The following is a 22,705-nucleotide window of genomic DNA, read 5'->3' on the forward strand; positions in this document are numbered from 1 at the left end:
CACAGTCTCTCCAGAAAGGCAAGCTTTTTGTGTCCTGAGCTTCTTAAGAGAAGCAAGCTTTATGTGTCCCAAGTCTCTTAAGATCAGCAAGCTTTATGTGCCATATATTTCTCAAGAGAAGCAACCATTATATGTCCCAAATGGCTCATGAGAAGCAAGATTTATGTGACTCATGTTTCTCAATAGAAGCAACCTTTTTATGTCCCATTTTTCAAGTTATCCTTATAAGTCTCAAGTTCCTTAAGAGAAGCAACCTTTATGTATCCTAAGTTTCTCATGGGAAGCAACATTTATGTGTCCCATGTTTCCCATGAAAAGTAACCTTTATGTCCCCAAAGCAGTAACCTTCATGTGTCCCACGTTTCTCCAGATAAGCAACCTTTAGGTGTCCTAAGTTTCTCAAGAGAAGCAACCTTTATATGTCCTAAGTTTCTTAAGAGAAGCAACCTTTATGTGACTCAAGTTTCTTAAGGGAAGCAACCTTTATATGTCCCATGTCTCTTAAGAGAAGCAACCTTTATGTGTACTAAGTTTCTTAAGAGAAGCAACCTTTATGTGTCCCATGTTTCTTAAGAGAAGCAACCTTTATGTGTCCTAAGTTTTTTAAGGGAAGCAACCTTTATGAGTTCCATGTTTCTTAAGAGAAGCAACCTTTATGTGTCCCATGTTTCTTAAGAGAAGCAACCTTTATGTGTCCCATGTTTCTTAAAAGAAGCAACCTTTATATATCACATGTCTCTTAAGATAAGCAACCTTTATCTGTCCTAAGTTTCTTAAGAGAAGCAACCTTTATGTGTCCCATGTTTCTTAAGAGAAGTAACCTTTATGTGTCCTAAGTTTTTTAAGGGAAGCAACCTTTATGAGTTCCATGTTTCTTAAGAGAAGCAACCTTTCTGTGTCCCATGTTTCTTAAGAGAAGCAACCTTTATGTGTCCCATGTTTCTTAAAAGAAGCAACCTTTATATATCCCATGTCTCTTAAGATAAGCAACCTTTATCTGTCCTAAGTTTCTTAAGAGAAGCAACCTTTATGTGTCCCATGTTTCTTAAGAGAAGTAACCTTTATGTGTCCTAAGTTTTTTAAGGGAAGCAACCTTTATGAGTTCCATGTTTCTTAAGAGAAGCATCCTTTCTGTGTCCCATGTTTCTTAAGAGAAGCAACCTTTATGTGTCCCATGTTTCTTAAAAGAAGCAACCTTTATGTGTCCCATGTTTCTTAAGAGAAACAACCTTTATGTGTCCCATGTTTCTTAAGAGAAGCAACCTTTATGTGTCCCATGTTTCTTAAGAGAAGCAACCTTTACGTGTCCCAAGTTTCTCAAGAGAAACAACCTTTATATGTCCTAAGTTTAAGAGAAGTAACCTCTATGTGTCCCAAGTTTCTCAAGAGAAGCAATCTTTATGTGTCCCAAGTTTCTTAAGAGAAGTAACCTTTATGTGTCCCAACTTTCTCAAGAGAAGCAACCCTTATATGTCCCAAGTTTCTTAAGAGAAGCAACCTTTATGTGTCCCAAGTTTCTTTAGAGAAGCAACCTCTATATGTCCAAAGTTTCTCAAGAGAAGGAACATTCTCAGATGTATTCTTTTTGTGTCCAAGTTTCTAACAAAAATTAACCTCTGTGTCCTAAGTTTCTCAAAAAATAGGAAACTTTGTGTGTCCCAAGTTTCTCAAGAGAAGGAACCATTATGTATCCCAAGTATCTCAAGAAAAGGAAGCATTTTCAGGACCTAATCACAATCGAAGCTGTAAGAGAAGACAGAAAATCAAGAGTATGTTTCAGTGAGATAAATGAGCACCAAAATGCTGAGAAAATAGTCAGTTTGGGATAATTGGTGTACTGAACAAACTAAAACATCAGACTGAGCTGGGCAGCCATGAATAGGCACTGTGACTTTTTTCAACACTTCCAGCCTTGACTAATGGGAAAACAGATTGAACAATCAGATGAAAAGTTCAAATTATTGTTTTTTCAGTGTCCTCCAAGTAATGTTTCCTTTCACTGTGGTTGCTGTTCCCAAAAATTACCTCATACATCTTATACATAAAAAAACTCACATAATCAAAGAACCAGATAGTCTTCTTGGCAAATACATCTCCATGTCCACCAATTACATCTCGAAGAGAAGGAAATGATCCACTGATCTGTGCATCTCGAATGCTCTGCTCAAGATCAATCTGGAAAGCTACATAACCAGTTGGGACCTCAACCTCAATTACTGTGGCTGAACTCTGATTTGCTTCTTTTGTATGGATCCACCTGAAATATGAGTTGTATGAGTATCCAACTGAAGCAAATACAACTTACTATAGAAATAAGAAAAAGAAGGTACAACCAATAACTGCTTACATTTGACTCTCAGATACCAAGTCTCCAAACAGCTCCTAAACACAAACCCACTCATAAGAGGAAAGAAATTATTTCAACCTCCAAGTTTCTGAATAAATTGGCATTGTTGATATTAAATTCCTTAAAAGTATCAATGAAAGATCAAAGAGAAGACATAACAAGAAACTAAATTTGAAGCAATTTAGTAAAGATCTGAAGTATTCATTTTGTAAAATAAAATGTAAATGAATGGAAAGGCAGAGCCAAGAGCTTGCAAATGCAATCAAGACAAGAGAGTTTAAGAGACTTTTCCAATAGGAGAGGAAGTTTATGCAATAAAGCCCCATAAGTATAGAACACCCTCCTTGTACTCTATAAATACATAATACACACTTAAGATAACAAAAACACATGAGCAAATGTATGAACCAAATAAATACAAAAAAGAAATATAAAGATGCACACAAAATAAATAAAATAATAAAGAAGGAAGAACATTTTAGAATAGTTATATATGACTAAATGGAATCGTTGTATGTGCATCTGTTTGCAACAGTGCTGAAAGATGTGAGAAATATCAATACTACATTAGATTGACTCAGCCTAAAAAGCAATACATACACATTTTCCACTAGTTTGGAAAAAGGGATATGGAAGGAAGGAATAATGGATATCTAATATTTTCTTGCCAAAAACACACAAAGATGGAATAAACAATTGCATAACTTATGCAACTGATGGAAAAAACAAATTACTTTGATAAGGAATATGGTCATGAAAAAATGTAATTAGAAAGCTTTGATTGGAATTAATGAGGAAGAAAACACATTAATGAACTACATGAATACTAATAATTAAATTAGAGAGAAAAGACAAGGTTGATATTAATGAGTCACAAGGAAGGCATCACTTTCTTTCAAAAGAAGGATGAAGAGTCAAGAGTATCAGAAGTGGGAGTGAACACCAGAAGGCGGGAAAGTAACCAAGAGTATTAGTGAGGCTTATGGACACACACACACACACACACACACACACACACACACACACACACACACACACATTTCTGAAGCTAAAGATAAAAACAAAATACGTAAATGCCTTTTGTACATTCATAAATGCTGCATACACCCCCTTATCCTCTAGAACTTTATCTACTTCTTACCATAATGCAAACTTATGGTCAACCCCCACTCTTCCCTTCATAAACTCAGCTTTTTCTACAGTTGCTAGGAATGCACAAGTCCTTTTGCAAGAACAATTACTATGCTTTGCAACCTGTGCAAAAAGAGTTATTCCCCTGTAATTCTTAATACCATTCTTTATCACTCTTCTATCATGCAACAAGATAATTACTAACTTCCTCCACATATTAAGTAAATAAATACTTTTCATTACTTTCATACTCTCCAGGTCCACTTCACTGTAGTTTCATCTCCAATATTCACTACCTTGCTAATCACTCCACCTATAACCACAATTCTTCTATTCTTTAAGAGGTTTTATACTCTTCTCACTTTTTCTTCTGTAATATTTTCCCTCTCCCATCTCTAACTCTCTCTCTCTCCTTACCCCTCATCCTAATATATCAACAAGTATATCTCTATCTATCTATATCTCTGATGCCCGTTCTCTCTGGGAACTCCCATCAAGGGGTGACCATGGAAAAAGAGTCTCCACTTATCCCTGTCCTACCATCCCTCCCTCGCATACACCATTCCATGCATTCTTCTACTATTTCTCTCCCTCTTTTTTTTGCCCATGTCACAGGCGGTCTTTCACTCACACCAACCTCTTTAATTGTACTATCATACACTCTCCTAGTAAACTCCCAGTCTTGCATTCTTTCCACATGTCCAAACCACCTCAAAGTATTATGTTTCACCCATTCTACACTCCACAATTCACTCCCTTTGCATTCCTTGCCATACTGCATCTCTCATACACCCTTTCATTTCTTTCTTCATTCCATCTAGTCACACCACATGCTCTTCTCAAATAGCTCACTTGCATAGTTTGGATTCTTGACCTCTGTGCCTCATTCCATGTCCATGTTTTGGCTGCATAGGTCAGGATTGGGCAAACTATGTTGTCCCTTAATCCTCTCTTCACTTCCATACTTAACACCTCTACCTTTCATTATTCTATTAAGGGACACAATGAGTCTTCTACCCTGTACTGCGTTCTCCCTTGCCTCCCCTTCCATGTCATCACACTTACCTAAGACAGCTTCAAGATACTTAAATTCTCTAACTTCTTCTGGTCTTTCCCCCTCCCCATATTCACAGCACACTTTCTTCAGTACACTTTCTTCCTTCACTCTATATGGTTTTACAAAACCTATACTTTCACTGTTTCCTTTCAAACACCATCACTTTACTTTTACTAGCATTTACCTTCAATTTCCTATACTTACACACATTATAAAACACACTTACAACCTTCTGCAACTCCTCTTCACTCTCAGCAACAGTATCATCTGCAAACAAGCCTCCCATTAATCAACATATCTCACCACCACATTCCAACTTTGCACCCCTTTTTCCTTAGTTTTGTTTTCATCTCTCTTATCACTCTATCCATACATATATATATCAAAAAGCCATACTGACATCACACAGCCCTACCTCATACCTACATATATCCTAAAACTTTTGCTCAGTTCTCCATCCACTCTTACAAATGCATTTGCTCCTCAACAGAGGGATTTCACACCATCCAACAGTTGTCCCCCTATACCATATATCCTAAACACATTCCACAAAGCATTCCATTCAACTCTGTCATATGCTTTCTCCAGATCCATAAAAGCTACATACAGCTTCTCACCTTTCATCAAATACTTTTCCATGGTCATCTTTACTACAAAAATCTGATCCACACATCCCCTACCTTTCCTAAAACCCCTTTGTTCTTCACTTATTTTGCATTCAGTCACTTCCATCATTCTGTCAATCAATATTCTTGCAAACACTTTTCTAGGTATACCTAACAGACATATTCCCCTATAGTTGCTACATTCATTCTCAGCACTTTTTCCTTTGAATAAAGGAACAATAATAGCTTTCACCCAATCCTCAGGCACAACCCTCTGCTTCCATGCCAAATTACATGTGAGATGCATCCACTCTATCACACTGTCTCCTCCATACTTCAGCATTTCAACTGTCATCCCATTCACTCCAGGAGTCTTTCCTACCTTCAGCCTCATTGTTGCCTTCTTACCTCCCTTTTTGCTACAGGCCCTTGCATTTGTATCCTTTTCCTTCCATCCTCCATACTCATGCATGTAACAACTGCTACCTACCCGTCTCCCAGATTCATCAGTTCTTCAAAATGCTCTTTCCATCTTTCCATCTTCCTTTCACTTTCGATTCACCAACTCCCCTTCCTTACTTCTCACATCAATATTTTCACTCTAATGCCCACCCCTTTCCTTTTTCACCTCCTTCCAGTATGGTTTCTTATTATCCCAAAACTTTCCACGTAACTTCCAAAATCTTCGTCCACTCTTTCTTTGCTTTCCTCTACCAGCTTCTTAACAGTCCACTTACATATTTTGCATTCTCCCCTCTTCCTTTGCTGACCTTCCACTGGCACATTCCTACCAAGCAATCTACCACATGCCCTTTCCTTATCTTCCATGGCATTTCTAATCTCTTCTGTCCACCATGCATTGCCCTTTTTATTCCTGTATCTCAATACCTGTAACCAACTACTGATTCTACAACCTTTAAATTATTTTTCTAAACATCTTAAATCTTAAACATCTCATTCACACATGACTGCATTCCTACATTCCCTACACTTCATCTAAGCTTTCAGCTACCTTCCTTTCATACTCCTTCCTTCATTTTTTCTGATTCATTTTCTCGCATGCCAACACTTTTACCTCTACAGTCTTCCTTACACCATACCTGCACTTCTCCCTGATCCTCATCCCCACAAGCATTGTGAAATGATCAAAGTCTCCAAAGAATCCTTTCATGACTCTAGCATCCAGCACAGCCTTTCTCAATCTTTCATCCACTGCCACATAGTTAATCAAAGCCTTTTGCTCTTCTCTTCCATCATTCCTCATCCATGAATAGCTGTGGACTATCTTGTGCTTAAAAAAGGTGTTTGCAAGGAATAAACCCGTCTCAGCACAAATACCCACAAGATAACTTACATTCTCATTTATTTCAGGCACTCCTCATTTACCAACAATCTAATGAATTTCATCAAAACCCATTTCTCTATTAATATCTCCCAATGTGACCATGTTTCTCTCATTCTCAAAACCATTTACACAGTCATTCAAATTTCTCCAGAAAAGCTTCATTTCATCCTCACTTCGTACAGTCTTCATATTCACAAGTGCATATACACATGCCCATGCTTACTTCACAATCCCAATCTTTCCTTTCACCCACACAATTCTTGATCCATTCCATCCATGCTCTGTAGCACCCTCCCATACTCTTGGTGATAGCAGCATTGCACATCCCTCTTTTCTTCTTCCTGATAATTTTCACTCATTCCTGTCCATACCACATCTCCTTCCATGTCTCTTTCACCATTAATTCCTATCAGTTCTCTCCATCTCTTACTAATTTCTTATTTTGTCACCTGCATTCTCCCAGAGTTGTATAATAAGCTCTAAGGGAAAATTTTGACTATATGATGTGCAAAGATCTTGTGGTTGTATGAATATGAAAAAATGTGGGAGTGTATCAAGGGTGCTTGATATCACCACTGATCATCTGATGTTTTTCTGAAAAGAACATTAAGTCAGATGAAAATGAGGTGGGGAGGCAATGCTATATCTTTTCACAGAGAAACAGACTGGACGTTGCCAAAGTTGCTGAATTTAGATGACAGTGTACTGTTAGTTAAATAAGATGGAGAGCTAGCCAAAACTCTGGCTGCTCCAGTGATGTATATGAGATGAGGATGTTGAAAATGAATGTGAAAAGAGTAACTAACTGATTTTTGGAATACTTGAGAGATAAAAATGTGATACACCAGCCTGTATAGGAAAAAACCAGAAGTTGTGGAAAAGTTTAGCCAATGATGAGAACAGAGTCAAAAAACAGAGAAACATGGAGTTACAATGAAAGCCCTGATGAACAGAAAACATTTAAGCATAAAATGAGCAAAAACTCTGAGTGGAGCTTTTTTTTTTTCACTGGAGAGCTCAGTCATGAACAAAAGTCCATGTCAATGCCAGGTCTTAATTGAAATATAAACAGGTTAATGAAATGGAAGAAGAGACAAGGGAAAGTAGTTATGAAGAAGGGAAGAGAGAAAGTGAACCAACATTGCAGTGAAGGACAAGTGTGTCAAGTTTTGAAGTTAGATTAAGAAAGTTTATGAGCTGGACAGCTTTTAACTCTATTCTATCATGAAAGGATGCAGAAGTAGAAACATTTCTGATGTGAAAGCAATACTTCATACAAGGATGGATCAATGCTTTGTATAAACTATGATATACGGACCAGGAACCCCAGTTCATAATGATCAGCATTATGCACAAAATAAGAGTAAGAAAAATGGGAGAATTGCACAGTGTTGATATAAGGACAGACAGAGAAAAGGATGAAGATATAAAAATAATATGTGGTGTAAAGAAACTGCTAAAAGATACAATGGCTGGTTATACAGACTGCATAGGAGATGATCAGATCATCATGAAAATATATAGTAATACAGTTAAAAGTAAAGGGTGAAAATACCTGAATTTCTCTGTCTTGTTTAATTCAGTTTGTTTCCTTGGTGACCACACAATGCAGCAGTGTTCTTACATTAAATGTTTTCAATAGCAAGTGTCTGTCTCTTATTACAAGTGTTCTCAGTATCATTCCATTCATTATATTTGGCTTTAAAATTTTATCTTTTCATTGTGATTCTAAAATTCAAGTTTTTCGCTGATATTTACTAATCCCTATTTCTGACCTTTAATTTACTCTTTATTCCTGCAGGTCCTCTGTAAGTAGGCATCACAATAATGCTAGCTGTCTCAAGGATAACATTTTGAAATTTCTCTTCTTTATATCCTAATTAGTTATCATCAGCCCATCTGTACATATTACCTAGGTCTCTGAAGTTTTTTGATCTTCCACATTCTCTGTTGTTTTACTTACTCTTGCATCATCTGCAAAACATCTGACCATACTCTTAATCACTTATCTTACAATATCAATAATGATAATTATAATGAAAAGGATCAGAAGCTGATGTCTAAGTCTGAGATAGTGTGTAAAAGGAAAATGATGAGTAAATATTCAGATCATATAATAAATATTACCTGGCACAAATTTCAATATTACAATGAGACTTGTTTCCAAATTTTGAGAAGTCCTCTGTCACTGATAGTTCAAATGCCTCGACCGGAGGAAGTTTCTTTAAGTCAGTCCAGTCAATACCATAGCTCACATCAAGCTGAAGAATGGCCTGTCCAGCTCCATTTGCCACAATATTCACCAGTCCCCAGACGTTTTGAATCTATGACAAATGGAAAAAACAAGTTATTAAAGGTTCATAACCAACCAAACGGATGTTGGGCTGTACTTCTTCGTACTTCGGGTTCTTCAACTGTTCTTAGAGGCACAGTATCACATTACAGAAACAAGGGTCTAAAAAAAGACATTAACCGTGCTTTGGTGGAGTGGAGTTGCAGAAACACCTGGGGATAGGGAAGAAAGAATACTTCTCACATATTCCCTGCATGTCATAAAAGGTGACTAAAAGAGGTGGGACCAGTGGGATGAAAATCATGTCCTCCAGTTTTATTTTTCAAAAGAAGGAACAGAGAACAAGGCCAAGCGAGGATTTTCCCTAGAAGGCTCAATCATCTGTTTCTGATGTTACTTCTCTTGTGCAGGAAATGTGTATGAAAAATACACACACACACACACACACACACACAGACACAGACACAGACACACATATATATATATATATATATATATATATATATATATATATATATATATATACATATATATATATATATATATATATTATCCCTGGGGATAGGGGATTAAGAATACTTCCCACGTATTCCCTGTGTGTCGTAGAAGGCGACTAAAAGGGGAGGGAGCGGGGGGCTGGAAATCCTCCCCTCTCGTGTTTTTTTTTTTTTTTCCCAAAAGAAGGAACAGAGGGGGCCAAGTGAGGATATTCCAAAAAAGGCCCGGTCCTCTGTTCTTAACGCTACCTTGCTAACGCGGGAAATGGCGAATAGTTTAAAAGAAAAAAGAAAAAATATATATATATATATATATATATATATATATATATATATGTATATATATCCCTGGGGATAGGGGATGAAGAATACTTCCCACGTATTTCCTGCGTGTCGTAGAAGGCGACTAAAAGGGGAGGGAGCAGGAGGCTGAAAATCCTCCCCTCTCGTTTTTTTTTTTTTTTTTTTTTCCAAAAGAAGGAACAGAGGGGGGGCCAGGTGAGGATATTCCACAAAGGCCCAGTCCTCTGTTCTTAGTGCTACCTCGCTAATGCGGGAAATGGCGGATAGTTTAAAAGAAAGAAAGAAAGAAAGATATATATATATATATATATATATATATATATATATATATATATATATATATATATATATTCAACAAACCTTCAAAATACTCACTCCATCTCCTTCTCACATCACCACTACTTGTTATCACCTCCCCATTTGCGCCCTTCACTGAAGTTCCCATTTGCTCCCTTGTCTTACGCACTTTATTTACCTCTTTCCAGAAAATCTTTTTATTCTCCCTAAAATTTAATGATACTCTCTCACCCCAACTCTCATTTGCCCTTTTTTTCACCTCTTGCACCTTTCTCTTGACCTCCTGTCTCTTTCTTTTATACATCTCCCACACAATTGCATTTTTTCCCTGCAAAAATCGTCCAAATGCCTCTCTCTTCTCTTTCACTAATACTCTTACTTCTTCATCCCACCACTCACTACCCTTTCTAATCAACCCACCTCCCACTCTTCTCATGCCACAAGCATCTTTTGCGCAATCCATCACTGATTCCCTAAATACATCCCATTCCTCCCCCACTCCCCTTACTTCCATTGTTCTCACCTTTTTCCATTCTGTACTCAGTCTCTCCTGGTACTTCCTCACACAGGTCTCCTTCCCAAGCTCACTTACTCTCACCACCCTCTTCACCCCAACATTCACTCTTCTTTTCTGAAAACCCATACAAATCTTCACCTTAGCCTCCACAAGATAATGATCAGACATCCCTCCAGTTACACCTCTCAGCACATTAACATCCAAAAGTCTCTCTTTCGCACGCCTGTCAATTAACACGTAATCCAATAACGCTCTCTGGCCATCTCTCCTACTTACATACGTATACTTATGTATATCTTATATATATATATATATATATATATATATATATATATATATATATATATATATATATATATATTTTTTTTTTTATACTTTGTCGGTCTCCCGCGTTTGCGAGGTAGCGCAAGGAAACAGACGAGAGAAATGGCCCCACCCCCCCCATACACATGTATATACATACGTCCACACACGCAAATATACATACCTACACAGCTTTCCATGGTTTACCCAAGACGCTTCACATGCCTTGATTCAATCCACAGACAGCACGTCAACCCCGGTTTACCACATCGCTCCAATTCACTCTATTCCTTGCCCTCCTTTCACCCTCCTGCATGTTCAGGCCCCGATCACACAAAATCTTTTTCACTCCATCTTTCCACCTCCAATTTGGTCTCCCTCTTCTCCTTGCTCCCTCCACCTCCGACACATATATCCTCTTGGTCAATCTTTCCTCACTCATCCTCTCCATGTGCCCAAACCACTTCAGAACACCCTCTTCTGCTCTCTCAACCACGCTCTTTTTATTTCCACACATCTCTCTTACCCTTACGTTACTCACTCGATCAAACCACCTCACACCACACATTATCCTCAAACATCTCATTTCCAGCACATCCATCCTCCTGCGCACAACTCTATCCATAGCCCACGCCTCGCAACCATACAACATTGTTGGAACCACTATTCCTTCAAACATACCCATTTTTGCTTTCCGAGATAATGTTCTCGACTTCCACACATTCTTCAAGGCTCCCAGAATTTTCGCCCCCTCCCCCACCCTATGATCCACTTCCGCTTCCATGGTTCCATCCGCTGCCAGATCCACTCCCAGATATCTAAAACACTTCACTTCCTCCAGTTTTTCTCCATTCAAACTCACCTCCCAATTGACTTGACCCTCAACCCTACTGTACCTAATAACCTTGCTCTTATTCACATTTACTCTTAACTTTCTTCTTCCACACACTTTACCAAACTCAGTCACCAGCTTCTGCAGTTTCTCACATGAATCAGCCACCAGCTCTGTATCATCAGCGAACAACAACTGACTCACTTCCCAAGCTCTCTCATCCCCAACAGACATCATACTTGCCCCTCTTTACAAAACTCTTGCATTTACCTCCCTAACAACCCCATCCATAAACAAATTAAACAACCATGGAGACATCACACACCCCTGCCGCAAACCTACATTCACTGAGAACCAATCACTTTCCTCTCTTCCTACACGTACACATGCCTTACATCCTTGATAAAAACTTTTCACTGCTTCTAACAACTTGCCTCCCACACCATATATTCTTAATACCTTCCACAGAGCATCTCTATCAACTCTATCATATGCCTTCTCCAGATCCATAAATGCTACATACAAATCCATTTGCTTTTCTAAGTATTTCTCACATACATTCTTCAAAGCAAACACCTGATCCACACATCCTCTACCACTTCTGAAACCACACTGCTCTTCCCCAATCTGATGCTCTGTACATGCCTTCACCCTCTCAATCAATACCCTCCCATATAATTTACCAGGAATACTCAACAAACTTATACCTCTGTAATTTGAGCACTCACTCTTATCCCCTTTGCCTTTGTACAATGGCACTATGCACGCATTCCGCCAATCCTCAGGCACCTCACTATGAGTCATACATACATTAAATAACCTTCCCAACCAGTCAACAATACAAGTCACCCCCTTTTTTAATAGCTTCCACTGCAATACCATCCAAACCTGCTGCCTTGCCGGCTTTCATCTTCCGCAAAGCTTTTACTACCTCTTCTCTGTTTACCAAATCATTTTCCCTAACCCTCTCACTTTGCACACCACCTCGACCAAAACACCCTATATCTGCCACTCTATCATCAAACACATTCAACAAACCTTCAAAATACTCACTCCATCTCCTTCTCACATCACCACTACTTGTTATCACCTCCCCATTAGCGCCCTTCACTGAAGTTCCCATTTGCTCCCTTGTCTTATGCACTTTATTTACCTCCTTCCAGAACATCTTTTTATTCTCCCTAAAATTTATATATATATATATATATATATATATATATATATATATATATATATATATATATATATATATATATACATATATTTTGCTTTGTCGCTGTCTCCCGCCTTTGCGAGGTAGCGCAAGGAAACAGACGAAAGAAATGGCCCAGCCCACCATCATACACATGTATATACATACGTCCACACACGCAAATATACATACCTACACAGCTTTCCATGGTTTACCCCAGACGCTTCACATGCCCTGATTCAATCCACTGACAGCACGTCAACCCCTGTATACCACATCGACTCCAATTCACTCTATTCTTGCCCTCCTTTCACCCTCCTGCATGTTCAGGCCCCGATCACACAAAATCTTTTTCACTCCATCTTTCCACCTCCAATTTGGTCTCCCTCTTCTCCTCGTTCCCTCCACCTCCGACACATATATCCTCTTGGTCAATCTCTCCTCACTCATTCTCTCCATGTGCCCAAACCATTTCAAAACACCCTCTTCTGCTCTCTCAACCACGCTCTTTTTATTTCCACACATCTCTCTTACCCTTACGTTACTTACTCGATCAAACCACCTCACACCACACATTGTCCTCAAACATCTCATTTCCAGCACATCCATCCTCCTGCGCACATCTCTATCCATAGCCCACGCCTCGCAACCATACAACATTGTTGGAACCACTATTCCTCAAACATACCCATTTTTGCTTTCCGAGATAATGTTCTCGATTTCCACACATTCTTCAAGGCTCCCAGGATTTTCGCCCCCTCCCCCACCCTATGATCCACTTCCGCTTCCATGGTTCCATCCGCTGCCAGATCTACTCCCAGATATCTAAAACACTTTGCTTCATCCAGTTTTTCTCCATTCAAACTTACCTCCCAATTGACTTGACCCTCAACCCTACTGTACCTAATTACCTTGCTCTTATTCACATTTACTCTTAACTTTCTTCTTTCACACACTTTACCACACAACACTTTATATATATATATATATATATATATATATATATATATATATATATATATATATATTTCCCTGGGGATAGGGGAGAAAGAATACTTCCCACATATTCCCTGCGTGTCGTAGAAGGCGACTAAAAGGGAAGGGAGCGGGGGGCTGGAAATCCTCCCCTCTCGTTTTTTTTTTTTATTCCAAAAGAAGGAACAGAGAAGAGGGCCAGGTGAGGATATTCCCTCAAAGGCCCAGTCCTCTGTTCTTAACGCTACCTCGCTATCGCGGGAAATAGCGAATAGTTTAAAAAAAAATATATATATATATACATATATATGGGGCTATGGATAGAGTTGTGTGCAGGAGGGTGGATGTGCTGGAAATGAGATGTTTGAGGACAATGTGTGGTGTGAGGTGGTTTGATCGAGTAAGTAATGTAAGGGTAAGAGAGATGTGTGGAAATAAAAAGAGCATGGTTGAGAGAGCAGAAGAGGGTGTTTTGAAATGGTTTGGGCGCATGGAGAGAATGAGTGAGGAAAGATTGACCAAGAGGATATATGTGTCGCAGGTGGAGGGAATGAGGAGAAGTGGGAGACCAAATTGGAGGTGGAAAGATGGAGTGAAAAAGATTTTGAGTGATCGGGGCCTGAACATGCAGAAGGGTAAAAGGCGGGCAAGGAATAGAGTGAATTGGATCGATGTGGTATACCGGGGTCTCTTTGATGTGTGTCAGCTGACTGTTTCTCTCTTGTGTCTCCCCTGATGGTGTGATTGTTGCTTGGGGTTGCACTTGGGAGCTTGTCGTGTTTCGTTTTCCCCATGGACTCATAGGAATATCTTGATCAAGAGCAAAATTGTGATTCTTTCCAATATTTTATATTTATTTTGCTCTGTTGCTGTCTCCCATGTTTGCGAGGTAGCGCAAGGAAACAGACGAAAGAAATGGCCCAACCCACCCCCATACACATGTATATACATACACGTCCACACACGCAAATATACATACCCATACATCTCAATGTACACATATATATACACACACAGACACATACATATATACACATGCACACAATTCACACTGTCTGCCTTTATTCATTCCCATCGCCACCTTGCCAAACATGGAATAACATCCCCCTCCCCCTCATGTGAGCATGGTAGTGCTAGGAAAAGTCAACAAAGGCCCCATTCGTTCACACTCAGTCTCTAGCTGTCATGCAATAATGCACCGAAACCACAGCTCCCTTTCCACATCCAGGCCCCACACAACATTCCATGGTTTACCCCAGACGCTTCCCATGCTCTGATTCAATCCACTGACAGCACGTTGACCCCGGTATACCACATCGTTCCAATTCACTCTATTCCTTGCCTGCCTTTCACCCTCCTGCATGTTCAGGCCCCGATCACTCAAAATCTTTTTCACTTTATCTTTCCACCTCCAATTTGGTCTCCCACTTCTCTTCGTTCCCTCCACCTCTGACACATATATCCTCTTGGTCAATCTTTCCTCACTCATTCTCTCCATGTGCCCAAACCATTTCAAAACACCCTCTTCTGCTCTCTCAACCACACTCTTTTTATTTCCACACATCTCTCTTACCCTTACATTACTTACTCGATCAACCACCTCACACCACATATTGTCCTCAAACATCTCATTTCCAGAACATCCACCCTCCTGCACACAACTCTATCCATAGCCCATGCCTCGCAACCATACAACATTGTTGGAAACACTATTCCTTCAAACATACCCATTTTTGCTTTCCGTGATAATGTTCTCGACTTCCACACATTCTTCATGGCTCCCAGGATTATATATATATGTATATATATATATATATATATATATATATATATATATATATATATATATATATATATATATATATCCCTGGGGATAGGGGATTAAGAATACTTCCCACGTATTCCCTGCGTGTCGTAGAAGGCGACTAAGAGGGAAGGGAGCGGGGGGCTGGAAATCCTCCCCTCTCGTTTTTTTTTTTTTTTTTAATTTTCCAAAAGAAGGAACAGAGGGGGCCAGGTGAGTATATTCCAAAAAAGGCCAAGTCCTCTGTTCCTAACGCTACCTCGCTAATGCAGGGAAATGGCGAATAGTTTAAAAGAAAAGAAAAGAATATATATATATATATATATATATATATATATATATATATATATATATATATATATATATATATATATATATATTTTTTTTTTTTGCCGCTGTCTCCCGCGTTTGCGAGGTAGCGCAAGGAAACAGATGAAAGAAATGGCCAAACCCACCCCCATACACATGTATATACATACCTCCACACACGCAAATATACATACCTACACAGTTTTCCATGGTTTACCCCAGACACTTCACATGCCCTGATTCAATCCACTGACAGCACGTCAACCCTGGTATACCACATCGTTCCAATTCACTCTATTCCTTGCCCTCCTTTCACCCTCCTGCATGTTCAGGCCCCGATCACACAAAATCTTTTTCACTCCATCTTTCCACCTCCAATTTGGTCTCCCTCTTCTCCTCGTTCCCTCCACCTCCGACACATATATCCTCTTGGTCAATCTTTCCTCACTCATTCACTCCATGTGCCCAAACCATTTCAAAACACCCTCTTCTGCTCTCTCAACCACGCTCTTTTTATTTCCACACATCTCTCTTACCCTTACGTTACTTACTCAATCAAACCACCTCACACCACACATTGTCCTCAAACATCTCATTTCCAGCACATCCATCCTCCTGCGCACAACTCTATCCATAGCCCACGCCTCGCAACCATACAACATTGTTGGAAACACTATTCCTTCAAACATACCCATTTTTGCTTTCCGAGATAATGTTCTCGACTTCCACACATTCTTCAAGGCTCCCAGAATTTTCGCCCCCTCCCCCACCCTATGATCCACTTCCGCTTCCATGGTTCCATCCGCTGCCAGATCCACTCCCAGATATCTAAAACACTTCACTTCCTCCAGTTTTTCTCCATTCAAACTCACCTCCCAATTGACTTGACCCTCAACCCTACTGTACCTAATAACCTTGCTCTTATTCACATTTACTCTTAACTTTCTTCTTTCACACACTTTACCAAACTCAGTCACCAGCTTCTGCAGTTTCTCACATGAATCAGCCACCAGCGCTGTATCATCAGCGAACAACAACTGACTCACTTCCCAAGCTCTCTCATCCCCAAAAGACTTCATACTTGCCCCTCTTTCCAAAACTCTTGCATTCACCTCCCTAACAACCCCATCCATAAACAAATTAAACAACCATGGAGACATCACACACCCCTGCCGCAAACCTACCTTCACTGAGAACCAATCACTTTCCTCTCTTCCTACACGTACACATGCCTTACATCCTCGATAAAAACTTTTCACTGCTTCTAACAACTTTCCTCCCACACCATATATTCTTAATACCTTCCACAGAGCATCTCTATCAACTCTATCATATGCCTTCTCCAGATCCATAAATGCTACATACAAATCCATTTGCTTTTCTAAGTATTTCTCACATACATTCTTCAAAGCAAACACCTGATCCACACATCCTCTACCACTTCTGAAACCACACTGCTCTTCCCCAATCTGATGCTCTGTACATGCCTTCACCCTCTCAATCAATACCCTCCCATATAATTTACCAGGAATACTCAACAAACTTATACCTCTGTAATTTGAGCATTCACTCTTATCCCCTTTGCCTTTGTACAATGGCACTATGCACGCATTCCGCCAATCCTCAGGCACCTCACCGTGAGTCATACATACGTTAAATAACCTTACCAACCAGTCAACAATACAGTCACCCCCTTTTTTTAATAAATTCCACTGCAATACCATCCAAACCTGCTGCCTTGCCGGCTTTCATCTTCCGCAAAGCTTTTACTACCTCTTCTCTGTTTACCAAATCATTTTCCCTAACCCTCTCACTTTGCACACCACCTCGACCAAAACACCCTATATCTGCCTATATATATATATATATATATATATATATATATATATATATATATATATATATATATATATATATTTTTTTTTGCTTTGTCGCTGTCTCCCGCGTTTGCGAGGTAGCGCAAGGAAACAGACGAAAGAAATGGCCCAACCCACCCCCATACACATGCCTTGATTCAAGCCACTGACAGCACATCAACCCCGGTATACCACATCGCTCTAATTCACTCTATTCTTTGCCCTCCTTTCACCCTCCTGCATGTTCAGGCCCCGATCACACAAAATCTTTTTCACTCCATCTTTCCACCTCCAATTTGGTCTCCCTCTTCTCCTTGTTCCCTCCACCTCCGACACATATATCCTCTTGGTCAATCTTTCCTCACTCATTCTCTCCATGTGACCAAACCATTTCAAAACACCCTCTTCTGCTCTCTCAACCACGCTCTTTTTATTTCCACACATCTCTCTTACCCTTACGTTACTTACTCGATCAAACCACCTCACACCACACATTGTCCTCAAACATCTCATTTCCAGCACATCCATCCTCCTGCGCACAACTCTATCCATAGTCCCACGCCTCGCAACCATACAACATTGTTGGAAACACTATTCCTTCAAACATACCCATTTTTGCTTTCCGAGATAATGTTCTCGACTTCCACACATTCTTCAAGGCTCCCAGAATTTTCGCCCCCTCCCTCACACTATGATCCACTTCCGCTTCCATGGTTCCATCCGCTGCCAGATCCACTCCCAGATATCTAAAACACTTCACTTCCTCCAGTTTTTCTCCATTCAAACTCACCTCCCAATTGAATTGACCCTCAACCCTACTGTACCTAATAACCTTGCTCTTATTCACATTTACTCTTAACTTTCTTCTTTCACACACTTTACCAAACTCAGTCACCAGCTTCTGCAGTTTCTCACATGAATCAGCCACCAGCGCTGTATCATCAGTGAACAACAACTGACTCACTTCCCAAGCTCTCTCATCCCCAACAGACTTCATACTTGCCCCTCTTTCCAAAACTCTTGCATTCACCTCCCTAACAACCCCATCCATAAACAAATTAAACAACCATGGAGACATCACACACCCCAGCCGCAAACCTACATTCACTGAGAACCAATCACTTTCCTCTCTTCCTACACGTACACATGCCTTACATCCTCGATAAAAACTTTTCACTGCTTCTAACAACTTGCCTCCCACACCATATATTCTTAATACCTTCCACAGAGCATCTCTATCAACTCTATCATATGCCTTCTCCAGATCCATAAATGCTACATACAAATCCATTTGCTTTTCTAAGTATTTCTCACATACTTCTTCAAAACAAACCCTGATCCACACATCCTCTACCACTTCTGAAACCACACTGCTCCCTTCCCCAATCTGATTTCTCTGTAATGCCTTTAAACCCCCTCAATCAATACCCTCCCCTATTTTTTACCAGGAATACTCAACAAACTTATACCTCTGTATTTTTAGCACAAATTTTATTTTATATATTATATATATATATATAAAATATATATATTATATATTTATATATTATATATAAATATATATTTTATTATATATATATATATATTTTTTTTTTTTTTTTTTTTTTTTTTTTTTTTTTTATACTTTGTCGCTGTTTTCCCGCGTTTGCGGTTTGCGCAAAAAGGAAAAAAGACGAAAGAAAAGGCCCAACCCCCCCCCATACACATGTTACATTCACACGTCACACACGCAAATATACATACCTACACAGCTTTCCATGGTTTACCCCAGACGCTTCAATGCCTTTTCTTCAATCCACTGACAGCACGTCAACCCCTGTATACCACATGACTCCAATTCACTCTATTTCTTGCCCTCCTTTCACCCTCCTGCATGTTCAGGCCCCGATCACACAAAATCTTTTTCACTCCATCTTTCCACCTCCAATTTGGTCTCCCTCTTCTCCTCGTTCCCTCCACCTCCGACACATATATCCTCTTGGTCAATCTCTCCTCACTCATTCTCTCCATGTGCCCAAACCATTTCAAAACACCCTCTTCTGCTCTCTCAACCACGCTCTTTTTATTTCCACACCTCTCTCTTACCCTTACGTTACTTACTCGATCAAACCACCTCACACCACACATTGTCCTCAAACATCTCATTTCCAGCACATCCATCCTCCTGCGCACATCTCTATCCATAGCCCACGCCTCGCAACCATACAACATTGTTGGAACCACTATTCCCTCAAACATACCCATTTTTGCTTTCCGAGATAATGTTCTCGACTTCCACACATTTTTCAAGGCTCCCAAAATATATATATATATATATATATATATATATATATATATATATATATATATATATATATATATATATATATATAATTTCTTTCTTTCAAACTATTCGCCATTACCCGCATTAGCGAGGTAGCGTTAAGAACAGAGGACTGGGCCTTTGAGGGAATACCCTCACCTGGCCCCCTTCTCTGTTCCTTCTTTTGGAAAATTAAAAAAAACGAGAGGGGAGGATTTCCAGCCCCCCACTCCCTCCCCTTTTAGTCACCTTCTACGACACGCAGGGAATACGTGGGAAGTATTCTTTCTCCCCTATCCCCAGGGATAATATATATATATATATATATATATATATATATATATATATATATATATATATATATATATATATATATATTTATTTATTTATCGTATTTTGCTTTGTCGCTGTCTCCTGCGTTTGCGAGGTAGCGCAAGGAAACAGACAAAAGAAATGGCCCAACCCAACCCCATACACACGTATATACATACACGTCCACACACGCAAATATACATACCTATACATCTCAATGTACACATATATATACAAACACAGACACCTACATATATACCCATGCACACAATTCACACTGTCTGCCTTTATTCATTCCCATCGCCACCTTGCCACAAATGGAATACCATCCCCCTCCCCCCTCATGTGTGCGAGATAGTGCTAGGAAAAGACAACAAAGGCCCCATTCATACACACCCAGTCTCTAGCTGTCATGCAATAATGCCCGAAACCACAGCTCCCTTTCCACATCCAGGCCCCACACAACTTTCCATGGTTTACCCAAGACGCTTCACATGCCCTGATTCAATCCACTGACAACACGTCAACCCCGGAATACCACATCGATCCAATTCACTCTATTCCTTGCCCGCCTTTCACCCTCCTGCATGTTCAGGCCCCAATCACTCAAAATCTTTTTCACTCCATCTTTCCACCTCCAATTTGGTCTCCCACTTCTCCTCGTTCCCACCACCTCCGACACATATATCCTCTTGGTCAATCTTTCCTCACTCATTCTCTCCATGTGCCCAAACCATTTCAAAACACCCTCTTCTGCTCTCTCAACCACGCTCTTTTTATTTCCACACATCTCTCTTACCCTTACATTACTTACTCGATCAAACCACCTCACACCACACATTGTCCTCAAACATCTCATTTGCAGCACATCCACCTTCCTGCGCACAACTCTATCCATAGCCCACGCCTCGCAACCATACAACATTGTTGGGACCACTATTCCTTCAAACATACCCATTTTTGCTTTCCGAGATAATGTTCTCGACTTCCACACATTCTTCAAGGCTCCCAAGATTTTTGCCCCCTCCCCCACACTATGATTCACTTCCGCTTCCATGGTTCCATCCGCTGCCAGATCCACTCCCAGATATCTAAAACACTTTACTTCCTCCAGTTTTTCTCCATTCAAACTTACCTCCCAATTGACTTGACCCTCATCCCTACTGTACCTAATAACCTTGCTCTTATTCACATTTACTCTTAACTTTCTTCTTCCACACACTTTACCAAACTCAGTCACCAGCTTCTGCAGTTTCTCACATGAATCAGCCACCAGCGCTGTATCATCAGCAAACAACAACTGACTCACTTCCCAAGATCTCTCATCCACAACAGACTTCATACTTGCCACTCTTTCGAAAACTATTGCATTCACCTCCCTAACGACCCCATCCACAAACAAATCAAACAACCCTGGAGACATCACACACCCCTGCCGCAAACCTACATTCACTGAGAACCAATCACTTTCCTCTCTTCCTACATGTACACATGCCTTACATCCTCGATAAAAACTTTTCACTGCTTCTAACAACTTGCCTCCCACACCATATATACTTAATACCTTCCACAGAGCATCTCTATCAACTCTATCATATGCCTTCTCCAGATCCATAAATGCTACATACAAATCCATTTGCTTTTCTAAGTATTTCTCACATACATTCTTCAAAGAAAACACCTGATCCACACATCCTCTACCACTTCTGAAACCACACTGCTCTTCCCCAATCTGATGCTCTGTACATGCCTTCACCCTCTCAATCAATACCCTCCCATATAATTTACCAGGAATACTCAACAAACTTATACCTCTGTAATTTGAGCACTCACTCTTATCCCCTTTGCCTTTGTACAATGGCACTATGCACGCATTCCGCCAATCCTCAGGCACCTCACTATGAGTCATACATACATTAAATAACCTTCCCAACCAGTCAACAATACAAGTCACCCCCTTTTTTAATAGCTTCCACTGCAATACCATCCAAACCTGCTGCCTTGCCGGCTTTCATCTTCCGCAAAGCTTTTACTACCTCTTCTCTGTTTACCAAATCATTTTCCCTAACCCTCTCACTTTGCACACCACCTCGACCAAAACACCCTATATCTGCCACTCTATCATCAAACACATTCAACAAACCTTCAAAATACTCACTCCATCTCCTTCTCACATCACCACTACTTGTTATCACCTCCCCATTAGCGCCCTTCACTGAAGTTCCCATTTGCTCCCTTGTCTTATGCACTTTATTTACCTCCTTCCAGAACATCTTTTTATTCTCCCTAAAATTTATATATATATATATATATATATATATATATATATATATATATATATATATATATATATATATATACATATATTTTGCTTTGTCGCTGTCTCCCGCATTTGCGAGGTAGCGCAAGGAAACAGACGAAAGAAATG

General features: G+C 39.9%; 1 protein-coding gene across 1 annotated transcript in view; it reads right to left on the minus strand.

The window, feature by feature from the left end:
• LOC139751996 (CD109 antigen-like) overlaps positions 1-22,705 on the minus strand; it is a 364,823-nt gene that overhangs the window by 19,887 nt on the left and 322,231 nt on the right. The window contains exons 28-29 of the mRNA XM_071667757.1: positions 8,613-8,809; positions 2,056-2,257 (exon numbers count right to left, since the gene is read on the minus strand). Coding sequence (XP_071523858.1) covers positions 2,056-2,257; positions 8,613-8,809 — 399 coding nt within the window. The remainder of the gene's footprint in view (positions 1-2,055; positions 2,258-8,612; positions 8,810-22,705) is intronic.

The sequence above is a fragment of the Panulirus ornatus genome, chromosome 12 (genome assembly GCF_036320965.1).
Source record: "Panulirus ornatus isolate Po-2019 chromosome 12, ASM3632096v1, whole genome shotgun sequence".
NCBI lineage: Eukaryota > Metazoa > Arthropoda > Malacostraca > Decapoda > Palinuridae > Panulirus > Panulirus ornatus.